The sequence below is a fragment of the Amblyraja radiata genome, chromosome 13, assembly GCF_010909765.2.
Source record: "Amblyraja radiata isolate CabotCenter1 chromosome 13, sAmbRad1.1.pri, whole genome shotgun sequence".
Classification (NCBI taxonomy): Eukaryota; Metazoa; Chordata; class Chondrichthyes; order Rajiformes; family Rajidae; genus Amblyraja; species Amblyraja radiata.
Window position 1 is genome coordinate 11,400,760 of NC_045968.1, and position 25,616 is coordinate 11,426,375.

The window sequence follows — 25,616 nt, forward strand, 5'->3', positions numbered from 1 at the left end:
TAGCAATTTATAGTAGCCAATTAGCCGGCAAACCTGCATGTCTTTGGAATGTTGGAGGAAAGTGCCAGGCAGCGCCCGTAGTCAGGATCGAACCTGGGTTCTCTGGTGCTGTGAGGCAGCAACTCTACCCCTGCGCCACCGTGCCGCTTTTATTCAGCATTTAATAGGATCACGGCTGAATCGCGAACTTTCCAAATATCTGGCTGTTTCTCATATCCGCAAATCAAAAGCTATAAAGCTATACAAAAAAAATATCTGGTCAATCAGCTTCTGAAAATACATTTACACCTTTTCTCACGCATTTTCTTTATCATACGTATCTGTACAAATATTTCCTGATATGAGCATATCTGCCAATTGTTCAACAAGATCCAGTTCTTAAATAGCATCATATGAATGAATGAATGAATTTGTGGAATTCCCTGCCACAGTGGAGGCCAAATCACTGGATGGATTTAAGAGAGAGTTAGATAGAGCTCTAGGGGCTAGTGGAGTCAAGGGATATGGGGAGAAGGCAGGCACGGGTTATTGATTGGGGATGATCAGCCATGATCACAATGAATGGCAGTGCTGGCTCAAAGGGCCGAATGGCCTCCTCCTGCACCTATTTTCTATGTTTCTATGTTTCTCTGAATGGACACGATATATATTTTGTATTTTCATCATCTTTCATTCTTCACTATCATGTTCTATTATTCCAATAATCACGTGTTGTCCTCAATATTTCCCAATTGTTCTCACACATCAGTACCTAGACCCCAATCAAGAATTGGTATCCAAGTATTGATCTGAATAATAGTTTTAAAGATAATTTGCACTTTCTTCACCTTTTTTACTTCCTTATCTTAAGACAGTTAAAAATCACAAAATCATATAAACCTGACGCTTCTAACTTTCCTTTTCTCCCATTTTGTGGTGTTTGATTCCCCCGATTATTGCAACCTTCCTGTTTTCATTTCCTTCACTGGTCCCATTCGGATGAGAGTTAAGATGGCTCCACACCCTCCCTTCCTTTTTGAACTTCCTACTTCTCCGAAAAGTATTCTGGCTAGGCGCACCAAGCTTCCTGTTAGCTACAAACCTCAGGTATTTCTTCATTACAGCCAACGTATCCTTACATTATAGCTAACACTGTTCTCCAATTTGTTTTTAAATTGTTAACACTGTCAAGTGCATACCACTCAATCCATTTAAAACGATACTAGATGGTGCTATGATCCTATAGTCTTATGGTTTTACCAATTAATTTGCCGATATTCTGTGCCTTTTCGAATCATACAACACAGAAACAGGCCCTTCAGCCCAACGCCGGATATTTGGCCCATATCCTTCTAAACCTATCCCACCCATACTCCTCTACACTAAGTGTGGCACAGTGGCGGAGTAATAGAGTTGCTGCCTTACAGCGCCAGAGACCCGGGTTCGATCCCGACTACGGGTGTTTGTCTGTACGTTCTCCCCCGTGACCTGCGTGGGTTTTCGCCGAGATCTTCGGGTTTCCTCCCACACTCCAAAGACCTGCAGGTTATGTAGGTTAATTGGCTTGGTAAAATTGAAAATTGTCCCTAGTGTGTGTAGGATAGTGTTAGTGTGTGATGTGATCGCTGGTGGGTGTGGACTCGGTGGGCCGAAGGGCCTGTTTCCGTGCTGTATCTCTAAACTAAACTATTGCCCAGAACATACAGCGCAAGCATTAAAACCCTAGTCCCATTTCTATAGCCCTTGACTCTCCCATCAATCGAGCTCGCTGTTCCCTTTCACCTGCACTGTTAATGGTTTGCTCCTCTTCATCTCAACATTCCTCATTATTTACTCCCACAAGTTTAACACCACGCGGGCACAGGGAGAACGTACAAACTTCATACGGACAAGCACCCGTAGTCAGGATCGAACCTGGGTCTCGGGCGCTGTGAGGCAGTACAAACCGCTGCTCTACCCTGCCTCCCATGGGATCTGTTCACTTGTTGAAACACTGCATGGTTCCAGCTGCCTTGAAGCAAGTTGGTGTCCACCCAGTAACTTGCCCTTAACATTGGATTTGCTGATATCACTCTCAATATATCATCAGAATTATAATATATCAACAACTTTTGAAAATCTGATTCATCGTATCAACTTCTTTTACCCAGTTTGCTCACATTTACCATTACACACAAAAAAAAATCTATAATGCTCATAACTCATAAGAGCAGAATTAGGCCAATCGACCCATCGAGTCTACTCTGCCATTCAATCATGGCTGATCTATCTTTTCCTCTCAACCCCATTCTCCTGCCTTCTCCCCATGACTCTTGACACCCGTACTAATCAAGAATCCGTGGCAATGAATTCCACAGATTCACCACCCTCTGGCTAAAGAAATTCCTCCTCATCTCCTTTGATGTTGATTCTTGAAAGGTTCCGTTTTGTAATCCATGGAGACTACAGGTACACACTTCTATCTTCACGCTTCAGTTGTGTGCGTCTGGTCTTTCCTCCTGCTCGGATTTAATTTCTAACTTCCTGTCGATAGGATAAAATTAACAAGGGCTGTGGGCAAACAATGGTGGAAAAATCACATTGCGTGAAGTTTTGTGTCAGTTTACTGAGGCAGGAAGTTGTGGGCACGAGGCATCATACATAATGTCAGGGTCAGGGAGTTATACAGCCTGGAAACAGGCCCTTCAGCCCCACCATCAAAGTCTTCCTGTGCTAGTCCCATTTGCCTGCATTTGGCCCAAATCCTTTCCTATCTGTCCAAATGTCTTTTAAAATGTTATTAATGTACCTGCCTCAACTATTTCCTCTGGCAGCCTGTCCCATATACGTATCACCATTTGGGTGATAAAGCTACCCCTCAAGTCCATATTAAATCTTTCCCCCTCTCACCTTAAATCGATGCCCTCTAGTTTTAGACTCCACAATGCTGAGGAAAAAATACTGGGATCATTCACCCTATCTACCCTCTTGATTATATACTATACAAAGGTCATCCCTGGCTTTGTGTTCCAGGATAAAAAGCCCCAGCCTATTCAGTCTCTGCTTTTACCCCAACCCCGTGAATCTTTTCACCCTTCCCAGCTTAATGGTATCCTGTCTATAGTAGGAGACCAGACAAGCACACAATACTCCTAGTGTAGTCTCACCAACAGCTTGTCAAAGTTATAATACTGCATCTCCACCCTGAAACTGCCCTCTGAATGATGAAAGCAAATATGCCATATACCTTCTTGTACACTTTCGACTTTACTTCAGGCTTTAGAGATACAGCGTGGGAATAGACCATTTGCCGACCAGCAGTCACCCCGTACACTAGCATCATCCTACACACTAGGGACAATTTTACAATTCACAGAGGCCAATTAACCTACAAGCCTTTTTGGAGTGTGGGAGGAAACCGGAGCACCCAGAGATAACCCACGTGGTCACGGGGAGAACGTACAAACTCCATACAGACAGCACCCGTAGTCAGGATCGAACCCGGGTCTCTGGTGCTGTGAGGCAGCAACTCTACCGCTGCGCCACCTTTATTTTTGCCCTTTCTTTTTCTAGCCACAGTAGACTTTCAGGCAACTTTGCAACTCTTTAGGTCTCTCTGCTCTACAATGCTGTCCAAGGCCCCCTTCCATTCGCAGTGCAGGTCTTGCCCTGGTCTGGCTTACCAAACAAAATACAAGTGTAGGCCTTACCTGAATAACCTTGTGCAAGGATAACATTCCCTGGGTCAAGGAGCCATGGGCATTAGGCTTGCAGTTGGTAGGCAAAGGATTGGAAAGGAGATGGGGATGTTCACCCTCAGGGGTGCCAGGCATGCGATGGTTGAAGCAGGGATTGAGGTTATGGGCTGGGCATGCAAATGGGGCCTTGGTCTGGAGGTTCATAGGACACTGGAGCAGAATTAGACCACTCGGCCCATCAAGTCTACTACGTCCTTCGTTCATGCCCTCTCAATCCCATTCTCCTGCCTTCTCCCCACAACTCTTGACACCCTTAGTAATCAAGGATGGGGCGGGAGATTGCAACCTTCACGTGGTCCGCCCTGTTTCAACGAATGCAATCAACCTGGCGTGCACAATCAAACAAGATCAGATAGAACAAGTTGTCCTACAACTTAAGGCTGTGCACGCCATCCGCAAGAAGAGGATCAAGGATCTGTCAATCTCCACCTTAAAAATACCCAAATGTCTTGGCCTTCACAGCCGCCTGTGGCAATGAGTTCCACGGATTCACCATCCTCTGACTGAAGGCTTTTCTCCTCTTCTCCATTCTAAATGAACAGGGATGAGTGAAGACTGGCTTTATGGAAGTAACTTAAAAACAGGCAGAGCAGTGACGTTAATGTCCATGCCTACGGGAGGCCCACATCTATTTGGCCACAACTTCATTTCTTCCTAACCTAGGAGTTGCGGACAACTAAATCACAGAGACGCAGCGACACAAACAAGTGGGATTCCATCACTGCCCACTCCCATGAATCTTGAGATAGACAATAGGTGCAGGAGTAGACCATTCAGCCCTTCGAGCCAGCACCGCCCTTCACCGTGATCATGGCTGATCATCCACACTCAGTTCCTGCTTTGTCCCCATATCCCCTGACTCCGCTATCTTTAAGAGCTCCCTCTAATTCTCTTTTGAAAGCATCCAGAGAATTGGACTTGGCTGCCTTCTGAGGCAGAAGATGTACAAAAGAATCAAGAAAATAGATTTGGAATATTTGTTTCCTCAAGACGGGCGATATCATTTTATTTCCATGATCATCCGTGTGAAAGGAAGTGGCGCGTATAAAAGGTATCCAAAAATACGGGCTCATCACTTGAGTCCCAGGATAATTAATTATATTTGTCTTAAACATAGAAACGTATAGAAACTTACAAAATTATTTAGGGGCTGGACAGGCTAGATGCAGGAAGATTATTCCCGATGTTGGGGAAGTCCAGAACTAGGTGTCACAGTTTAAGGATAAGAGGGAAGTCTTTTAGGACCGAGATGAGAAAATCATTTTTTACACAGAGAGTGATGAATCTGTGGAATTCTCTGCCACAGAAGGTAGTTGAGGCCAGTTCATTGGCTATATTTAAATGGGAGTTAGATGTGGCCCTTGTGGCTAAAGGGATCAGGGGGTATGGAGAGAAGGCAGGGATGGGATACTGAGTTGGATGATCAGCCATGATCATATTGAATGGTGGTGCAGGCTCGAAGGCTTCTCCTATTTTCTATGTTTCTATGTTTCATAGTCTCTTCACTATCTATGTGGAGGTAAGATTTGATCTAGCTTTCTTGCATCAGCAAAATGCACCCACAAAGCTGACCAAAAACAACAATTTAAATCTCACTTTTATTGTTTAAGCAGATCACATTGACAGTATTTCTGTTATGAGGATATATAGAATCTTGTCTCTTTTTAGACTTTAGACACAGCGCGGAAACAGGCCCTTTGGCCCTCGCCGACCAGCGATCACCCCGTCCACTAACACAATCCTACACACTAGGGACAATTTGACCAGAGCCAATTAACCTACAAACCTGTGCGTCTTTGGGGTGGGGGAGGAAACCGGAGAACAACCGGTGAAAACCCACGCAGGTCACGGGGCGAACGTACAAACTCCGTACAGGCAACACCCGTAGCCGGGATCAAACCCGGGTCTCTGGAGCTGGGAAGCCCCTGTCCCACTTAGGAGACCTAAGCAGCAACCTCTGGTGACCTTGCCCATCACCAAGGTTTCCATGAGGTCACCGGAGGTTTTGGTCACTCTCCCTAATGGCCGAAAGTGGTTTCCGCGTGGTCGAGGCTTCATCTAGGTTGCTGCTATTTTTTCATAATGATTAAAACCGGCCTCGACTAAAAATAGGTTGCCGTTTTAAAAATCGATAATTTTTTTGTTGCAGTTTAGGTCTAGTCGAAGCCGGTTTTCTTCATAGTCGAGGAAGGTTTTCAACATGTGTGTGGGAGGTGGTAGGAGGTTGCAGGTCACTTTTGGGTGGTGGGCATGGTCACCAGAGTTTGCTGTTTAGGTCTCCTAAGTGGGACAGGGGCTTATAAGGCAGCAACTCTACCTATGCTCCACTGTGCCGCCCCTTTTCCGGGGTTACGTCCGTGTTAGAGAGGGACTATGCGCTGTCCGTGGGCGCCCTGGGGGATTTCCGGGACCGCTGGGCACCGCGGGGGGAGTTGAATGCATCCTTGGCAAGGATTGTAAGATAGTCGTATAATAGTTTATCATTTGTCGTGTATTATGGTGGTGGTCTCTGTTTTGTTTTTGATTGTACTGTATATATTATTTTAATATTTTAATAAATATTTTTGATTATAAAAATAACTGTGCCGCCCCTGGGCTCTAATATTAACATAGTAAATTTCGAAAGCATATTACCGAGACTACCTATATTTTAAACCTGATTGATATAAATCCATGTGTAATTAGCAAGTACACAAGCCACTCCATCGTAAGTACTGACCTCCCGACCATCAAAGGGATCTAGCGGCTAGTGAGACCACACCTGGAGTATTGTGTGCAGTTTTGGTCCCCTAATTTGAGGAAGGAAATTCTTGCTATTGATGGTGCAGCATAGGTTTACAAGGTTAATTCCCGGGATGGCGGGGCTGTCATATGCTGAGAGAATGGAGCAGCTGGGCTTGTACACTCTGGAGTTTAGAAGGATGAGAGGATATCTCATTGAAACATATAAGATTGTTAAGGGCTTGGACACGCTAGAGGCAGGAAACATGTTCCCGATGTTGGGGGAGTCCAGAACCAGGGGCCACAGTTTAAGAATAAGGAGTAAGCCATTTAGAACGGAGACCAGGAAACACTTTTTCTCAAAGAGAGTGGTGAGTCTGTGGAATTCTCTGTCTCAGAGGGTTGTGGAGGCCGGTTCTCTGGATACTTTCAAGAGAGAGCTAGATAGGGCTCTTAAAGATAATGGAGTCAGGGGATATGGGGAGAAGGCAGGAACGGGGTACTGATTGGGATGATCAGCCATGATCACATTGAATGGTGGTGCTGGTTCGAAGGGCCGAATGGCCTACTCCTGCACCTATTGTCTATTGTCTACTGTCTATTGTCTAATATCAAAGACCCACACCACCCTGGCCACACTCTCAAACCATCGGGAAGAAGGTACAGGGGTCCAAAAACCGTGAGAACCTGGTTCAAGTATAGCTTCCTATTGGGAACCATCATGCCCTTCAACACTAGCCTCAACTATAATCTATGGACTGTCTTTAGTTGCGCTAAAGAGTTCAGGATTTTTATTTGCACTAATGTCAGGTTTGTTGATATATTGAATTACTGTTGATTACATATTATTATCTATATGTATTTAGTGTTTACAGGCCTGTTATCATGCTGCTGCTGCAGTTGCGAGTTTCATTTGGTATTGTTGGTACGTAAAAAATATAAGGGGGGGGGGGGTTAGGCGACAGTGATGCAGCGGGTGGTGCAGCTGCCTCACTGTGCCAGAGTTCGTTCCTGTCTGTGTGGAGTTTGCACGCTCTCCCTGTGACCGCGTGGGTTTCGTCCAGGTGCTCTGAGTATCCTCCCTTTTCCCAAAGACGTGCAGGTTTGTCGGTTAGTTGGCTCCCGTAAATTGCCCCCGAGTGTGTACGGAGTTGAAATAGCGTGAACGGGTGATCGATGGTCAGTGTGGATTCGATGGGCTCAAGGGCCTGTTTCCATGCTGTGTCTCCCCAAATTAAAGCACTCCTGACTCTCTTTTGGTACATGGCTATTATGCAGCAATTGCAGGATTTGAAACTCTTCAAATGGACATAGTAGTCAGTTTCGGCAGGTGAAATGGATCATGTGTACTCTTGATACATTTTACCTGCCTAAATTGACTACTATGTCCATTTAAAGAGTTTCAAATCCTGCAATTGCTGCATAAAGCTGAAACAGGCCCTTCTACCCAACTAGCCCACCCAGGCCAACATGGGACTACCCCACTAGTCCCACCTGGCTGCACTTGGTCTATATACCTCTTAACTTTTCATATCCATGTACCTGTTCAATTGTCTCTTAAAGGGCCTGTCCCACTTACTGGCGACCTTTACGGGCGACTGCCGGCCGGCACTTGGAGACCTCTCACGCCAGGGGTCGCCTGTATGGTCGTGAGATATCTCTCACGCCAGGGGTCGCCTGTATGGTTGTGAGATATCTCTCACGCTAGGGGTCGCCTGTATGGTTGTGAGAGATCTCCAAAGAGTCGTAGCATCTTTCTGGTCGCCGCTGAATTTTCAACATGTTGAAAATTTTCGGCGACCTATGACAGGTTCCGGCAGTCGCCCGTAAAGGTCGCGTAAGTGGGACAGGCCCTTAAATGTTGTTATAGTACCTGCCTCAACTACCTCCTCCAGCAGCTCGTTCCATACACCCACCACCCTTTGTGTAAAAATTGTTACCCTTCAAGCTCCTATTAAATCTTTCACCCCCACCCCCACCTTAAACCTTGATAGCTTTAGCGGTTCCATTTGACTATTTTGAGTCTTTTGGTATCACCATATTAAATGATCAAATTCAGATGATAACATTCTTTCTTCTGGCAATTAAAATCTGCACTTCAGCCTCAGTCTATTTTGTTGTATCGTCTTTTTGTGTATCGTACGTGAACTTTTCACTTGAATTTTGTTTATCCTTTATTCCTTCAGTGGTTGGCCAGGCGGGGGGCAACTATTAGGGCGGCACGGTGGCGCAGCGGTAGAGCTGCTGCCTCACAGCGCCAGAGTCCTCGGGTTCGATCCTGACTACGGGTGCTGTCGTACGGAGTTTGTACGTTCTCCCTGTGGCTTGCGTGGGTTTTCTCTGGGGGCTCGGGTTTTCCCCCACACTCCAAAGACGTGCAAGTCTGTAGGTTAATTGACTTCGGTAGAAATTGTAAATTGTCCCTGGTGTGTCGGATAGCGCTAGTGTACTGGGATCGCTGGTCGGCGCGGACTCGGTGGGCTGAAGAGCCTGTCTCCAAGTTGTAAGCTAAAATGAAGGGCTGATGCTGCCTGAAAGAAATGGTCTCAGATGGACATGCCTTAGTAATTCTGCAGAGCATAATTTCCCAATGAGCTATATATTCTGCATTCTCAATCTCAGTGATTTTTTAATACAGTTTACATTGATTGAAAATGGAAATAAGAGCACTCCTTAAATGCGTCTTCATTCACGGGCAGGTATTGACGTCAAATGTTCTGTAATATCCCATGGATGATATGAGTTAGCCGTGAGGTTTGTATGCAGCTGCAGAAACTTATTAAACTCAATATTTGTAGAACCAACAGTTGGACAGGTACGTGGATAGGACAGGTTTGGAGGGTATATGGTCCAAGCGCAGGCAAGTAGGACTAGGGTAGCTGGGACATTGTTGACCAGTGTGGGCAGAAGGGCCTGTTTCCACACTGTATCACTCTATGATTCTATGACCCTCATCTGTCCATATGATAAGACATCTATAAATATTGCGCCAATCCTCTCTCAGGGTAAGGGCATTGGTTCATTTTTATGTTGCAAAAAACATCATTTTGCCAAGTGAGAAATATGGGAATGCTATTAGTGAGCTTTAGACTTAGATACAGCGTGGAAAACGGAACTTCGGCCCACAACTCCCCGCTGACCAGCGGCCACCCTGTACCCTAGCACTGCCCTACGCACTGGCGACATTTTGCAATTTACCGAGGCCCATTAACCTACAAAGCTCCATGTGTTTGGTGTGAGGGAAGAAACCGGAGCACTCGGAGAAAACCTGTGCAGCGGTAGAGTTGCTGCCTTACGGCGCCAGAGACCCAGGTTCGATCCTGACTACGGTTTCAGTCTGTATGGAGTTTGTACGTTCTCTCTGCGACTGCGTGGGTTTTCTCCGGGTGCTCTGGTTTTGTCCTGGATCAGGCAATATTTCCTGAGTTAGTGCAAACAACCGGTGTAATTAATGCCATTAATCGGCTGACGGAACAGAGTCCAAAGTTGGATAAAAGTTAAAATGAGATAAGCTACTCTAAATCACAATTGGTTGATAAAAATGGCCTGGACATTTATAGAAAATCAACCAGAGAAGACAAGGATTTTAGTCCAAAGATTCATTTGGTTTTCTAAATTATAACTTGGCTTAGTATCAAGTTGATTAATATAATTTAGGTCTATTTGGCAGTTTTAAAATCTATGTCACAACTGGAAGTTTATTTTAATTAAGCAATCAATCCATTCATGAAGCAAGCAGGTCTGTTCGTTAAAGTTCATTAAGCAATCAAGCCGTCCTTTAAGCCGTTTGTTAAGCAGTTCGTTAATAAGTTGGTTAAGCAATCAAGCCATTCATTAAATAGTTTGTTAAGCATGCAGCTTGTTAATCAATCAATAAATCTTGCAATCAATAAGTGAATTATGCAATCAATAAGTTGATTATGCAATCAATGTTGATTATGCAATCATTAGGTTAATTATGCAATCATTAAATTCATTATGCAATCGATAAGTTAATTATGCCATTAATAAGTTAATTATGCCATTAATAAGTTAATTATGCAAACAATAAGTTAATTATGTGATCAATAAGTTAATTATGCCATTAATAAGTTAATTATGCAAACAATAAGTTAATTATGCGATCAATAAGTTAATTATGCCATTAATGTTAATTATGCAATTGATACGTTAATTATGCAACCAACAAATTAATTATGTAATCTCATATCAAATGTTTGATCCCATCTATTGGTCAATTTGTACAGGTGTTTGCATTTCTGTCCAACACATCCCAGACGACATGAGTGAACAAAGAAGGGTTTGATATCGACAGGTTTTGTTAAAATGCTGAACACAAGGCTGAACATGCTTGCAGTTGGAGAAAGGTTACACTCGGAGATTACTAGCTGTGATAGCCCAGAACATACACCACCATTCGCTACATTTCTCTTGCTGCTTTCCTGCTAGAATTACACAGAAACTAGAGACATTTCTACAATTATCGTAACAGATTATAAATGAAGTCCCTGTACAAACTTCTGTAAAGTAAATTTGATGACATTTAGTAAACTCAGTCCAAAGCATATTCGGTTTAAAATCATAAGATTTATGACTGGACTATTTGTTTAATTATAGAGGCTTCTATTCTCCGGTGTCCCCCCTTCTATCCCTTATCCACAGCCCCTATTTCACACTTACACACTCACTTACACACATACACACGCACGCACAAGCACACACATGCACCAACATTATACCTTGTCCCTTGGAGATTGATTAATTGATTAAACGATACAACATGGAAACAGGCCCTTCGGCCCACCACACCGATCATCGATCATCCATTCATACTACGTCCATGCTATCCTACTTTCACATCCACGGCCCGCACACCAGGGGCAATTTATAGAGGGCCAATTAACCTGCAAACCCGCACGTCTTTGGGACGTGGGCGGAAACCGGAGCACCCGGAGGAAACCCACACGGTCGCAGGGAGAACGTGCAAACTCCACACGCAGACAGCACCCGAGGACAGGATTGAACCCGGGTCGCTGGCGCTGTGAGGCAGCAGCTCTACCCGCTGCGCCACCGTGCAGCCCTCAATGTGGTCTACTGTAATTCATGGCATTACAAGTATTTCATTGGTATTTTATAATTTTACACCGACTTTAGCATTCCTATTCCAATGCAATCTTCAAAGGAGTTCAGATACAAATCGGAGTGTGTGTTTATCTTGTGCGAGGGAAATGGAACCAGTGATATGAATTTGCCTTATTCATCCATAGTAGCTGTGATGTACAATGTTACTCAACAAGCTGTTGTATATTTAAATATTTTACTAATTTCAGTCCATTGAACAATTTACCAGTAAGGCACAATGCAAAATATTTCCCAGTTCTGAGACATGCAAATTTTTTGCGATATATATATGTATATGTATATATATATATATCAATATATTGCTACCTGCTGCTACAGTTAACTCACCTCTTTCAAAAGGGTCTACATGTTTCTCCTCTAGTAAATTCTTCAAAGTTTCAACATCATTTTGTCTTGCCGCCTTGAATAAAGGGCTTTCTATTCTGCAAAGTGAAATCATTTCTTTTGTAATCCATCAGTTAAAAGCTTAAATCGAATTTTAACGTCAAGTTAAAAACATGAATAAAATATACAACAAGGCCGACATCCATCAGTCGGTCAATAACTTGTGACTAATTCTGGATGGAGGGGGCGAAATTAGTTTCACCATTGTTCAGAACCCAAGACTGTATGGAATGAGAAAAAAAAAACTTCTGCCCACCAATCCTGGTTGAAAATAACCCTTCCTGTCAGATATTTTACCAATTCGTAATAATTTTCTCCCGCAGAAAGATTCAATAAGCTTTCCGCACTTGTATTTCAAGAATCGGATGGAAGAACATTAAATAATCCCCACGGTTACATCCTCTAATGACCATTGTGACTGGTTGTCATCTTTGTTCTGATGTTTCCATGACTCCGCCAACACATTTAGCCTGACCGTAGACAGTCTTTTAGTTTTCTTAGTTTAGTTTAGAGATGCAGCGCGGAAACAGGCCCTTCGGCCCACCGAGTCCGCGCCGACCAGCGATCCCCGCACACTAACACTATCCTATACACACACACACACGCACACACAAGGGACAATTTTACATTTATACCAAGCCAATGATCCTACAAACCTGCACGTCTTTGGAGTGTGGGAGGAAACTCGGATCTTGGAGAAAACCCACGAGGGTCACGGGGAGAACGCACAAGCTCCGTACAGACTGCACCCGTAGTCGGGATCGAACCCAGCGCTGTACCCGCTGGCCTTTTTCTCGCATCCTGTTTCTCCAACTTTAAAGCTCTTAGATTAGCTCTTATGACCAACTCGTCCAATGTTCTTATAATCCTAGATATCAGCAAACCTTCACCTTGATAACACTGTGTGTGTGTTGAAAGATGATCTTCTTTGTCTTCGTCATTGCCCGTTGAGTAGATCCAACACTAATGTCGGTGGAAGCATTGGATTGAATAAATAATGAGGAGTGGGATGGATCATTGAAATTGTGTGTATCTGTACAGTGTGGATGGCTCGATTGTAAACATGCATTGTCTTGCCACTGATACTGGGTCACTGGCGCTGTAAGGCAGTAGCTCCACTGTTGCGCCACTGAAGGAGCGCGCAGCCTCGATGGGGGTGTGGGCCGCTGGAGGCCCTGCTGCAGCCTGGGGCTCGGCTGGACCGGGCGCCACTCCAAGTGGCCGAGCACGTGGACCGCACGCGGCCTACAGCGGTGGGGCAGGCTGGCCCTGCAGTGTCACCATGGCAACGGGCCTTCATGGTCAGGTCAAGATCGCTGCACTTACAACAACTGGGACTTGAAAATGGGGCCAAACTGGCGACTCTGTGTACTGCTGCTATACACTTGTACTGTATCTGAGATGCTTATGTATACAAGTGAACTCTATACAAAAATGAATGCTTATGTTCTGAACTCTATACAAAAAATGAATTTCACTGTACCTCAGTCCATGTGACAATAAAATGCATTTGCTGGTTTACAAAAATAATATGTATATAATTTGTCTTATTGATTACCTATTTGATTAAAATAATCTTCTTTCATTTCCAATTTGTGCCTGATTTAAATTTGTTCATAATAGTTTTGAACTGGATACAATCTAATATTCCTAACTTGACACTAATCCAAATGACATTTTGTTCTTGTTTAAAGATCCAGCATGGGAACCGGCCCTTCAATCCAGCGAGTCCACATTGACCATCGATCAACCCCTATTCACATTAGTTATCCCACTTTCACACTGGGGACAATTTTACAGAGGACCAATTAACCTACAAAAACCCACGCACCCACACCTTTGGGATAAGTTAGCGAACCGGAGCACCCGGAGGAAACCCATGTGGACACAGGATGAACGTTCAAACTCCACACAGACAGCACCCAAGGTCGGAATCAAACTCTGGTCTCTGGCGCTATGAGGCAGTGGCTCTACCAACTGTGCCACTGTGTATTGTTCACGAACGTTCCAGGTAAGACTCCCGTTTACATTTTTTATCATTTATAGTTGATTCTGAACAGTTTTTTCGGGAAACTACAAACTTTCTGAACATTCTTCTTCATTTACCTGTACAAATCAATTCCTATTGCTTTGTGTGTACCCACGAGGTTAGATAGTTCCCCTAAAATTCAAGAATCAGAATTTTACCGATTATCTTTTCAGAATCATATTTAGTCTGGCTATTTCAACCAACCATGTAAATAACTCTGGAGAAACAAGGAACTGCAGAGGCTGGTTTACAAAAAAAAAAAAGACACAAAGTGCTGGAGTAACTCAGTAGTTCAGGCAGCATTCCTAGAGAACATCGGCCGAACGCACTATGGGAACTACACTTGCCCCCCCTGCAGGACCTATACATCAGAAGGTGCAGATCCAGAGCCAGCAACATTATGGGTGACCCCTACCACCCCAGCAACGGACTGTTCCAGCTGCTACGGTCAGGCAAACGCCTCCGCTGTCATGCTGTAAAAACAGAGAGGATGAGACAGAGTTTCTTCCCACAGGCCATCAAGACTGTAAACTCTTATCTCACCAGAGACTAATTTACTGTTGTGTTGTGTTTTTCTAAAATTGTTGTTTTTTTTCTAACATGTAAATACTGATTCTGTTCTGTTCTGTTCTGTAGTTTTTGCACAATCCGCAGGCATTGCCACTTTCATTTCACTGCACATCTTGTATGTCTATGTGACAAATAAAGTTGACTTGACGACTTGACTTGATAGGCAATGTTTCCGGAAGAAAGGGTCTATACATGTAAATAACTCAGATTTGTCAGTGGATGCCACTCACATTATGCAGATGTTTCCTCAACTTATCCATTGGAAACATAACCATTATAGATTTTTATTTGCATACATCAACTAATCTAAAAGATCCATTTGCACCAAGCTAAGTTGGTATACGGAAACAAGGAAGTTCAAATGCTGGTTTACAAAAAAAAAAACACCAAGTGCTGGAGTAACTCAGTGGGTCAGACAGCATTTCTGGAGAACATGGACGGGCGACACTTTGGGTCAGTCCCTTCTTCAGACTCTAATGTGGATTGGTGCCGTTTAGGGTCAGGACCCTTCTTCAAATCTAACATGGAGAGGGTTAGTTTCGGGTTGGGTCCCTTTGTTAGACTCAACTTGGATTGGTGATGTTTCAGATCAAGGCCTTTCTTCAGACTAACGTTGATAGGTGACGTTTCGGGTCAGGACCCTTCTTCAGACACATTTGAAATATGTCTGGGTGCCAAGTGGGACACAGGGGAGAGGGGGGTGGGAAGGGAACAAAGAAGGGGGGGTTATAGAGAGAAGAAGGAAGAGGGAAGGATTATGTAGTTACCTCAAATAACTAGGTAGAAAGTCTTTTACCAGCATACATCTGTTCAGAATAAGGTTAGGATTGATGTTACTAAAGTGCTCCAGATGACTATTCCCTGATCACAGGGAAGATGGCGGCGCTGCCTTAGCAGCTGCGGCTCGCCTGCAGTCCGTCTGTTTTTTTCTTTTTTTATTGTTGTTCTTTTGTCCTGTTTTAGTTAATTTTTGGTTTATTAGGTTGTGTGTGTGTGTGGGTGGGGGGGAGAAACATGTTTTTGGTCTCTTCCTTCGGGGGGATGCGACTTCTCTTGTCGTATCCCCCGTCTCCGCGTCCGCCTGCGCCGAAGCCTAATAACGGAGCTGGGGCAGCGTTCCAGCGGCAGCGGTCCGACTCCGGAGCTGTGGTGTTCCGACAGTAGCGGCGACCCAGCCTCGGAGCTGGGGCAGCGGCAGCGGCCACCCGGCCTCGGAGCTGGGGCAGCGGCAGCAGCATCGGCGACCCGGCCTCGGAGCTGGGGCAGCGGCAGCAGCAGCGGCAGCGGCCACCCGGCCTCGGGGCAGTGTTCCGGCGGCAGCGGCCACCCGACCCGACTGCGGGCCCAGTGGATGACCTCGTCGGGAGCTCACAGTCACAGGTTGGTGACCAGTTCTCCGGAGCTCCCGCAACAACAGCTGCGTCCGCTGGACTGGAGGGCCGCAGTTTTGGCAGCTTCGGCAGCTTCGACCACCCCGGGCCGCAGAGTTAAACCGCCCGTTCGCGGAGCTCGGATTCAGCCGCGGGACTGACATTACTTACCATCGCCCGGCTGGGTCACAACATCTGAAGCCTGGATCGCTACGGCGCAGAGGGAGAATAAGAAGGGAAGAGACAAAGACTTAAGACTTTTGCCTCCATCACAGTGAGGAGGTGCCTGGTGAACTCACTGTAGTAGATGTTAATTTGTGTTTTTTGTGTGTTTTTGTCATTTTTAGGACTACAAGACAACAAAATTTCGTTCAGACCACAAGGTCTGAATGACAATAAAGGTTACTTTGACTTTGACTTTGACTTTGATTACCTAGTGAAAGACATAATGTGGAATTGATGGGTTCAATAATATATTATAGACAATAGGTGCAGGAGTAGGCCATTTGGCCCTTTGAGCTAGCACCGCCATTCAATGTGATCATGGCTTATCATCCCCAATCAGTATCCTGTTCCTGCCTTCTCCCCGTATCCCCTGACTCCGCTATCTTTAAGAGCTCTATCTAGCTCTCTCTTGAAAGTATCCAGAGAACTGGCCTCCACCGCCCTCTGAGGCACAGAATTCCACAGACTCACAACTCTCTGTGTGATATTGTTGATCAGTTACAAAGCTGACCATACTGGGAATCAATGAAGATATTTTTATGACAAATGATTGTTCTGAGTTGCGTTCGTAGTTACTTAAATGGAAAGTCTTCCAGTGATATTTAGGTAATTGGTTGTTAGTTTGCCACATCTGAGCAGTTAATTGTAGCCATGACATGATGTTGAGAGTTAGAGGCTTGAAACCAGGGGTATTCCCTGGTGCGTATTAACATTTATAAACATTAAGATCCCCTCATGTGCTTTCTGGATTCAACTTGAAGAGAATCCAGAAGATTGAAAAGCTGCGGCATTGTGTATGACTGTTAATAATAGACCATAGAACAGTACAGCGCAAGAACAGACGACGCACACAAAAAGCTGGAGTAACTCAGCGGGACAGGCAGCATCTCTGGAGAGAAGGAATGGGTAACGTTTCGGGTCGCGACCCTGCTTCAGACTAAACTAAGCTAAACTAAACTAAACTAGACTAGATGTTGGTCCTTTAAATAGCAAGGTTGCAGAAGAAAACGTTTGAGGAAGACATGTAATACAAAAATCTGCAGATGTTGAAAATCTGAAATAAGACAAATGTACCTGAAATATTCGGTATTCTAACCTGATGAACATAGACAATAGACAATAGACAATAGATAATAGGTGCAGGAGTAGGCCACTTGGCCTTTCGAGCCAGCACCGCCATTCAATGAGATCATGGCTGATCATCCCCAATCAGTACCCCGTTCCTGCCTTCTCCCCATATCCCCTGACTCCACTATCTTTAAGAGCCCTATCTAGCTCTCTCTTGAAAGTATCCAGAGAACCGGCCTACACCGCCCTCTGAGGCAGAGAATTCCACAGACTCACAACACTGTGTGAAAAAGTATTTCCTCATCTCCATTCTAAATGGCTTACTGCTTATTCTTAAACTGTGGCCCATTAGTTCTGGACTCCCCCAACATCGGGAACATGTTGTTCAAGAAGCAACTGCAGATGCTGGAAAATCGAAGGTACACAAAAAAAGCTGGAGAAACTCAGCGGGTGCAGCAGCATCTATGGAGCAAAGGAAATAGGCAACGTTTCGGGCCGAAACCCTTCAATAGGCAATGTTTCGGCCCGAAACGTTGCCAATTTCCTTCGCTCCATAGATGCTGCTGCACCCGCTGAGTTTCTCCAGCTTTTTTGTGTACCTTCGGGAACATGTTTCCTGCCTCTAGCGTGTCCAAACCCTTAATAATCTTATGTTTCAATAAGATCTCCTCTCATCCTTCTAAATTCCAGAGTATACAAGCCCAGCCGCTCCATTCTCTAAGCATATGGCAGTCCCTGGTGAACCTACGCTGCAATCCTTCAATAGGAAGAACGTCCGTCCTCAAATTAGGGGACCAAAACTGCACACAATACTCCAGGTGTGGTCTCACTAGGGTCCTGTACAACTGCAGAAGGACCTCTTTGCTCCTATACTCAAATTCAGGCATATTGTTTTTATTTGCTTTTTATTCGGCTCCATGGGCTTACCTTGCACATATACATTACATTGGAGTAACTCAGCGGGTCAGGCAGCATCTCTGGAGGAAAGGAATAAGTGACCAAAAACACCACCCATTCCTTCTCTCCAGAGATGCTGCCTGTTCCGCTGAGTTATTCCAGCTTTTTGTGTCTATCTTTGGTTTAAACCAGCATCTGCAGTTCCTCACTACACAGCACAAGAACAGGCGATTCGGCCCACAATGTCCATGCCAAACGTGAAGCCAATTCCAACTCGTATCTGCCTGCCGTTCCAACTCGTATTCCTCCATTCCCTGAACATCCACGTCCCTGTTCAAAGGTCTCTTCAACGCCACTAAAGTACCTGCCTCCACTACTACCCTCACCTGCATATTCCGGGCACCCACCCTGTAGAAAAAAACTTTTCCTCGCACATCTCTTTCAAGCTTTGCCCTTCTCACCGTAAAGCTATGCCCGACTGTATTTGACATTTCCATCCTGGGAATAAAGTTCTGACGCTCTAACCTCCCTACGTTTGTCATCATTTTATACACTTCCATCATGTCTCCCTGCAACCTGCAATGCTCAGGAGAAAACAATCCAAGTCTGTTCAGCCTCCCATTATAGCCAATACTCTCCAATCCGGGCGGCATTAACCCTGATTAACTCTGATTAACTTTGGGCGGTCACGGTGGCGCAGCGGTAGAATTGCTGCCTTACAGCGAATGCAGCACCTGAGGCCCGGGTTCGATCCCGACTAGGGGTGCTGTCTGTACGGAGTTTGTACGCTCTCCCCGTGACCTGTGTGGGTTTTCTCCGAGATCTTCGGTTTCCTCCCACACTCCAAAGACGTACAGGTTTGTAGGTTAATTGGCTTGGTAAATGTAAAAATTAGCCCTAGTAGGTGTAGGATAGTGTTAAAGTGCGGGAATCACTGGTCAGCACAGACTCGGTGGGCCGAAGGGCCTGTTTCCACGCTGTATCTCCAAACTAATCTAAACTAAATTATTAACATTGACTTCTCTAGTTTCAGGTAGTCCTCACTGTCTCCTCCCCTTCTCATCTCTCCCTCAGCCCTCTGGCTCCTCCTCCTCCTCTTCCTTTCTTCTTCTCGTGTGACAGTGTGATTGACTGAAAACACAATTGCCAATGTTGCCAAATTGATAGTTTCACACTTGCATTAACAGGAAAAGTCACAGTAAGATGACCGATTTACTGCAAAAACTGCAGAAATACCTCTCTCATCAGAAATACTCCAGTTTCATTACCCATGGCTTACACTGCATGGTCTAATAACTACAGGCCAGCGAAGAACAGGATTTTACTTCGGAGTCACGTGAGTGACTACGTGAAGAACCCCGCCAGGACGCATGCGTGTCAATATCGCTTCACGCTTGCGAAACGACAGGCGGGGTGGAGTGTTCCCCCGCAGCGGTAAGTTTGAAACCGCGACCTGCAGGTAAGTGATTTACTCTGCGGTAGTGTTTGTCCCCGCGCTGTTTTTACACAGGGGGGGGGAATCTGGACAAAATAGTGTCCACAAGTGCTGCGAGTGAAGCTGGCTGGGGAGGACCGCGAAGTTGCGGGAGCCAGCAGCAGCTGAAGGCACAAGCCCCGTAAGGGATCAGCTGTGCTGACTTTTGGTCCCGCGCTGGCCAGAACACCACGGCCGGGCGGGAGACTATTCAGAATGGGGCCGTCGACTTTTTGGACAAGTCGAAAACGGCAGGAGGCGGGGTGGAACGACGTTCCCCCGTAGCGACAATTTTAACTTGGACCTGCAGGTAAGAGCTGCGGTCTTTTTGTGTTTTTACCATGCTAATTACAGGTGGAGAAACCAACGGGCTGCGACAAAGCTGGTGGGATAGATGGGATCAGCTGTGCCCGATGTCGCCTCCGCACCGGCCAGATCCACTCCACGGCAGTAAGGACAAAGCTGGTGAGGGAGGACCGCGGAGCAGCGGGCAGCCAGCAGCAGCCAGCGGCACTCGGATCACCGATAGTGGGATCAGCTGTGCCCGATGTCGCCTCCGCACCGGCCAGATCCACGCAGCCGGGCGGAAAGGCTAGACACAAAAATAAACAAGGTCGTGGACTCAGAGGAGTCCGACTTTGAACAACCGCGGGCGGCCAGCGACCGAGAGCGCTGGAGCCAGATGGAGCGGTGTGAGGAGCATTTGCTCTAATGTGACAGACTCCGGGAGATGGAGTCGGGTCACTGTGTGCCCTATGATAAACCCACAGCAGTACCTCTTGAAGGGCTGCACAGTGCTTCTACCTCATCAGAGGGGAGCACTGCGGGTCAGTTCTGGGCTGACCTGGAAGAGGGGTCCGCAGAAGGAAAGACAAGTGTGTAAGGGGTGCAGGAACAAGAGAACCTACTGGACTAATAAAATGGACTCCAACAAACACTACAGCCAAAGACAGCACCCCTACGCACCCACCAGCAGAACTGGTGAAAGCTCGAAGGCCCGGTATTCAAAACATGAGTCTTTTTAGGCCATGGCCCAGGCTGGCCTTCTTGGAAGATGCGGGGACCTCCAACGCCAACCAAACCGAAAATCCAGACACCAGCGCAACAACAGCAGCGAAGAACCTACAAAAAGAAGTAAACCTGCCACTGGTAACTATGGAGGTAGGTGGGTCTGGTTCCCTACAAAATACAGGGAGCATGGAGGTTGGGGGGAGACTACACTCTTTTCTGAATGCATGGAGCATGTTAACAACCGATACTTACATCTTAAGCAGTATCCAGGGATATACAATAGAGTTTATACACAAGTACAGCCCTCCAGTTCAACATATATCGAACCGAATGTTCGTGCCTTCTGATAAAGAAAAATCAAAAGCGCAAGCTGAACTGGAGCGGCTTTACATAAAAGGTGTAATTGAGAAAACTCAACACGAACCATTAGAATTCGTGTCCAATATATTTATCAAAAACAAAAAAGATGGTGGTTGTCGCATCACCATACATCTGACAAAATGGATACCTTTGTTACTGCTAAACAATTAATTTCCAAAGGTTACTTCATGGCCAGCATCGATTTAAAAGATGCTTACTATTCAGTGCCTATACGAGGTGACCACAGATGTTACTTAAAATTCAACTGGATGGGCAACTTTGGCAGTATAAAGCACTGCCAAATGGGTCAACAGCCCCAGGCTGTTTCACAAAAATTTTGAAACCAGCCCTAGCGTTTCTACGGAAACGTAAACACATGGTCATGGCATATTTAGATGACATACTCATTGTGGGCAAAACTTTGGAATTGGCCAAACAAACTGTAACAGCCACAAAACAGTTATTTGAAAAACTGGGATTTATTATCCATCCAGTTAAATCTAAACTAACGCCGTCCACTACTATGGACTATTTGGGGGTTTCACCATTGACTCAGTTCACATGTCGGTGACTCTGCCTAAGGGAAAGGCTAGAGATTTAATAGAGGCTTGCATAACCTCATTGACATCAGCAAACCATCCATCAGATTGGTAGCAAAAGTAATTGGCAAATGGTGGCTGCCTTTCCAGCCACACAATTTAGACCTCTACATTACCAAAACTTACAGAGAGCAAAAATACAAGCACTCTAAATGAATGCAGGTCACTTTGACAGACCTATGAAACTACCAATCAAGCTAAAATGGAATAAAATGGTGGATAGATAACATCTGGCTTTGTTCCAACCCAATCATTGTCAGTAACCTTTCCATGGTACTACAAACTGATGCCAGTGCACTTGGGTGGGGAGCCACCAATACCATCACCAGCTGTGTAGGTAGATGGACTGCTCAGGAGGCATCATTATTACTCACACTGGGCATAAACTACCTGGAAATGTTGGGTGCATTCCATGGCCTAAAGTCATATTGTACTGGATCATATCACCAGCATGTTAGACTACAGATAGACAATACCACCGTGGTAGCATACATTAACCACATGGGTGGAAACAAATCGACATCATGTGACAATCTGGCTAATACAATTTGGCAATGGTGTATCCAGAGAGATATTTGGATATCAGCCACTTACCTACCGGGAAGACTAAATTTAGTGGCAGACACCAGGTCACGCAAATTTAATGAAAACACCGAATGGATGTTGAATAAAAAAGTATTTGCTGATATTACAGCAAAATATGGAACACCAGATATCGATCTATTCGCATCCAGACTTAACCACCATTTATCAAATTATGTTTCATGGGAACCAGACCCTGGGGCAGCGGCGACAGATGCATTTTCGCTGCATTGGGGGGGGAAATTGTTTATTTACGCATTCCCTCCTTCCTGCCTCATCAGTCGGGTATTAAGGAAAATACAACAAGACTCTGCATCTGGTATTGGTAGTACCCGATTGGCCTACTCAACCATGGTTCCCAGTGGTATTAAACATGGTATTAGAACCATGTATCACCATCCCACATAGACCAGATTTATTGCTACATCCCGTAACAAGGGATAGCCACCCATGCCATAAACATTTGAACTTATTAATTTGTAGAGTTTAAAAACACCTCTACTACAACTGGGACTGACGGACCGAACAGTGAACATGATCTCGGCGGCCCAAAGACAGTCAACCAAAAAACAGTATCTGGTCTATATCAGGAAGTGGGCGATGCACTGCCATAAAAACAACATCACCTACAGAGACATGAACATCCCATCTGTTCTGGAATATCTGGCAGGCCTCCACTATGATGAGGGGCTCAGTTACAGTGCCATCAACTGCACCAGAAGTGCCCTATCGACTTACCTATGGCAGGGGACAGAGCGTTACTCTGTTGGGACTCACCCACTGGTAACAAAACTTATGAGGGGAATTTTTAATACTAATCCCCCAAGAACCAGGTACTCCCAAATATGGGATGTAAGTATTATCCTGAAGATGCTCAGGAATTGGTCTCCAGCAACAGCTCTGTCCCTACACAGACTGACATTAAAAACAGTCATGCTAATGGCAATGCTAATGGCATTGGTCATGGCACAGAGGGTACAGTCACTGCATAAACTAAGACTGGACAACATGACTTCCTCAACAGAAAATATTACGTTTCATATCTATGAGTTAGTAAAGCAGAACAGACAGGGATCAGCAGGCCTCAATATACAATTTAGGTCATACCCAAACAGATGACTGTCTGTGTATAATAAGACATCTGTCGTTATACATGGAGAAAACGAAAATCCTAAGAGGCAATGAGAAGGCACTTTTTGGTCAGCCACTAGCAACCACACAAAAGAATGACGGTCCAGACCACCTCAAGATGGCTGAAACAGGTGCTAACACAGGCTGGGGTGGATACTAATATTTTTAAATCTCATTCCACCAGGGCTGCAGCTACATCGGCAGCGATACAGTTGGATGTACCAATGGAACAAATCCTCAAAGCAGCAGGATGGTCTGGGGGAAAAAACATTCCAATTATTTTACAACAAACCAGTAATGAAACCTGGAACGTTTGCAGAAACAAATTTAAGTTCTGTAAATTAATTTAAACCCATAAAAAGGGGTTATAAATTTGTGTTAATAAATTTTATGATTTCAATGTCGAATTCATGTCCAAATTATGTTAACACAATTCCTCCTACAGTAATCAAGGCAGACGTGATGCATGGACTCGTTTCCACGGCATGAAATCGCAGAGCTTTAAAATCTTCACGTAGTCACTCACGTGACTCCGAAGTAAAATAGTAAGATTAAACGAGAACTTACCAGTTTGAAGTTTGATCTGTATTTTATGAGGAGTTACGATGAGGGATTACGTGCCCTCCGCTCCCACCCTTGATCATATACTTAACTGGTATCTCTTCTCTAATCTTACTATGTTTAGTCATTACAGTTATCTGTGATTTCACACCGCTGCTTTGAAGAATGACACGCATGCGTCGTGGCGGGGTTCTTCACGTAATCCCTCATCGTAACTCCTCATAAAATACAGATCAAACTTCAAACTGGTATGTTCTCCTTTAATCTTACTATTAACTTGCATTAGCTTCACATTTCACAATACAGAGTTAGCACGTTCTCCCTGTGACCTGCGTGGGTTTTCTCCAGGTACTCAGAGTTCCTCCCACACTCCAAAGACGTACAGGTTTGCAGGTTAAATGGCTTTGTTTAAAATTAAAAATTGTTCCTAGTGTGTGTAGGATAGTGCTAGTGTATGGGGTGATCGCTGGTCAGTGTGGACTCGGTGGGCCGAAGGGTCTGTTTCTGTGCTGTATCTCCAAACTAAACTAAATCTAGATTCTCACCATTCAGCCAGTGATACATTCAAATGGCACTTGAGTTCTTTTCAGTTTTTAGTTTAGTTTAAAGATACAGCGGGGAAACAGGTCCTTTGGCTCACCGAGTCCGCACCGACCAGCAATCCCCAATCCACCAGGGGGCGTCGCATGATTGGCAGCCCCCGCTAACAGTCTGTTTTTTTGTCTTTTAAACATTTTTTAGTGTGTTAAAAATCTGTGTAAATGTCTCCAGTTTGTTTTATGTGGGGGAGGGGGAGGGGGAAACTTTTTATTTCAGTTTCTTACCTTGCCAGAGATGCGATTAATTTTTGGATCGCATTCTCCGGTTGCTCTGCGGTCTACCATCAATGGAGCCTCCTAGGACTGACCTTGGGCCCCACCATGGGGCGTGGACTTACATCGGAGTCGATCTCTTGCCTGAGATCGCTCCAATTGCGATCTGCAGACTTTACATCGGGAGCTCGCAATCTCGGGAGTGGGGTTCGATCGTCCAGCGCGGGGGAGCTGACATCCCCCATATGCAGGAGCTGATCGCCTCGAGGCGGAAGGCCCAAACGCCGCCGGCTTCGGGAGTCAAGATCATCCCGCCAACGGTGGACTCGAGCCCTCCGACCGTGGGAGAGCAAAGGGATGAGATTGAACTTTTTTTCGCCTTCCATCACAGTGAGGAATGTGGAGGAGTCACTGTGGTGGATGTTTATGTTAAAATGTATTTTGTGTGCTCCGTTGCTTTTTATTTGTATGACTGACTTGGCAAATGAAATTCCTCGTATGTTGCAAAACATACTTGGCTAATAAAGTATTATTGTGATTGTGATTGTGATTAACACTGTCCTACACACAGAGTGGGATAATTTACATTTATACAAAGCCAATTAACCCACAAACCTGAACGTCTTTGGAGTGTGAGACGAAACCGGAGATCTCAGAGAAAACCCACGCGGGTCAAGGGGAGAACGTACAAACTCCATACAGACAGCACCCGTAGTCAGGATCGAACCAGGGTCTCTGGCGCTGTGAGGCAGCAACTCCACTGCTGCCCCACCGATTTACTAATCTCTCATGAGTTCTTTGTGAATTTCAAGGGCTTCCAGTCAATCTAATCCCAGCTTCATCATTTCATTCTCAGGCTCTCCACCATACCTTGCCTAGTTCATGAACGGTTCGAAAAAGACTCAAGGAGTGAAACAGCCCAGAAACAGGGGTGGTTAGGTGATAAGTAGAAGCAGACATGGGA

At 45.2% G+C, this 25,616-nt stretch overlaps 1 protein-coding gene across 2 annotated transcripts in view; it reads right to left on the bottom strand.

The window, feature by feature from the left end:
* LOC116979608 (transient receptor potential cation channel subfamily V member 6-like) overlaps positions 1-25,616 on the bottom strand; it is an 88,348-nt gene that overhangs the window by 47,932 nt on the left and 14,800 nt on the right. The window contains exon 2 of one of the 2 annotated variants that reach the window (XM_033031203.1): positions 11,907-12,001. The exons of the other annotated variant lie outside the window; for it this stretch is intronic. Coding sequence (XP_032887094.1) covers positions 11,907-12,001 — 95 coding nt within the window. The remainder of the gene's footprint in view (positions 1-11,906; positions 12,002-25,616) is intronic. 2 annotated transcript variants of the gene reach the window in all.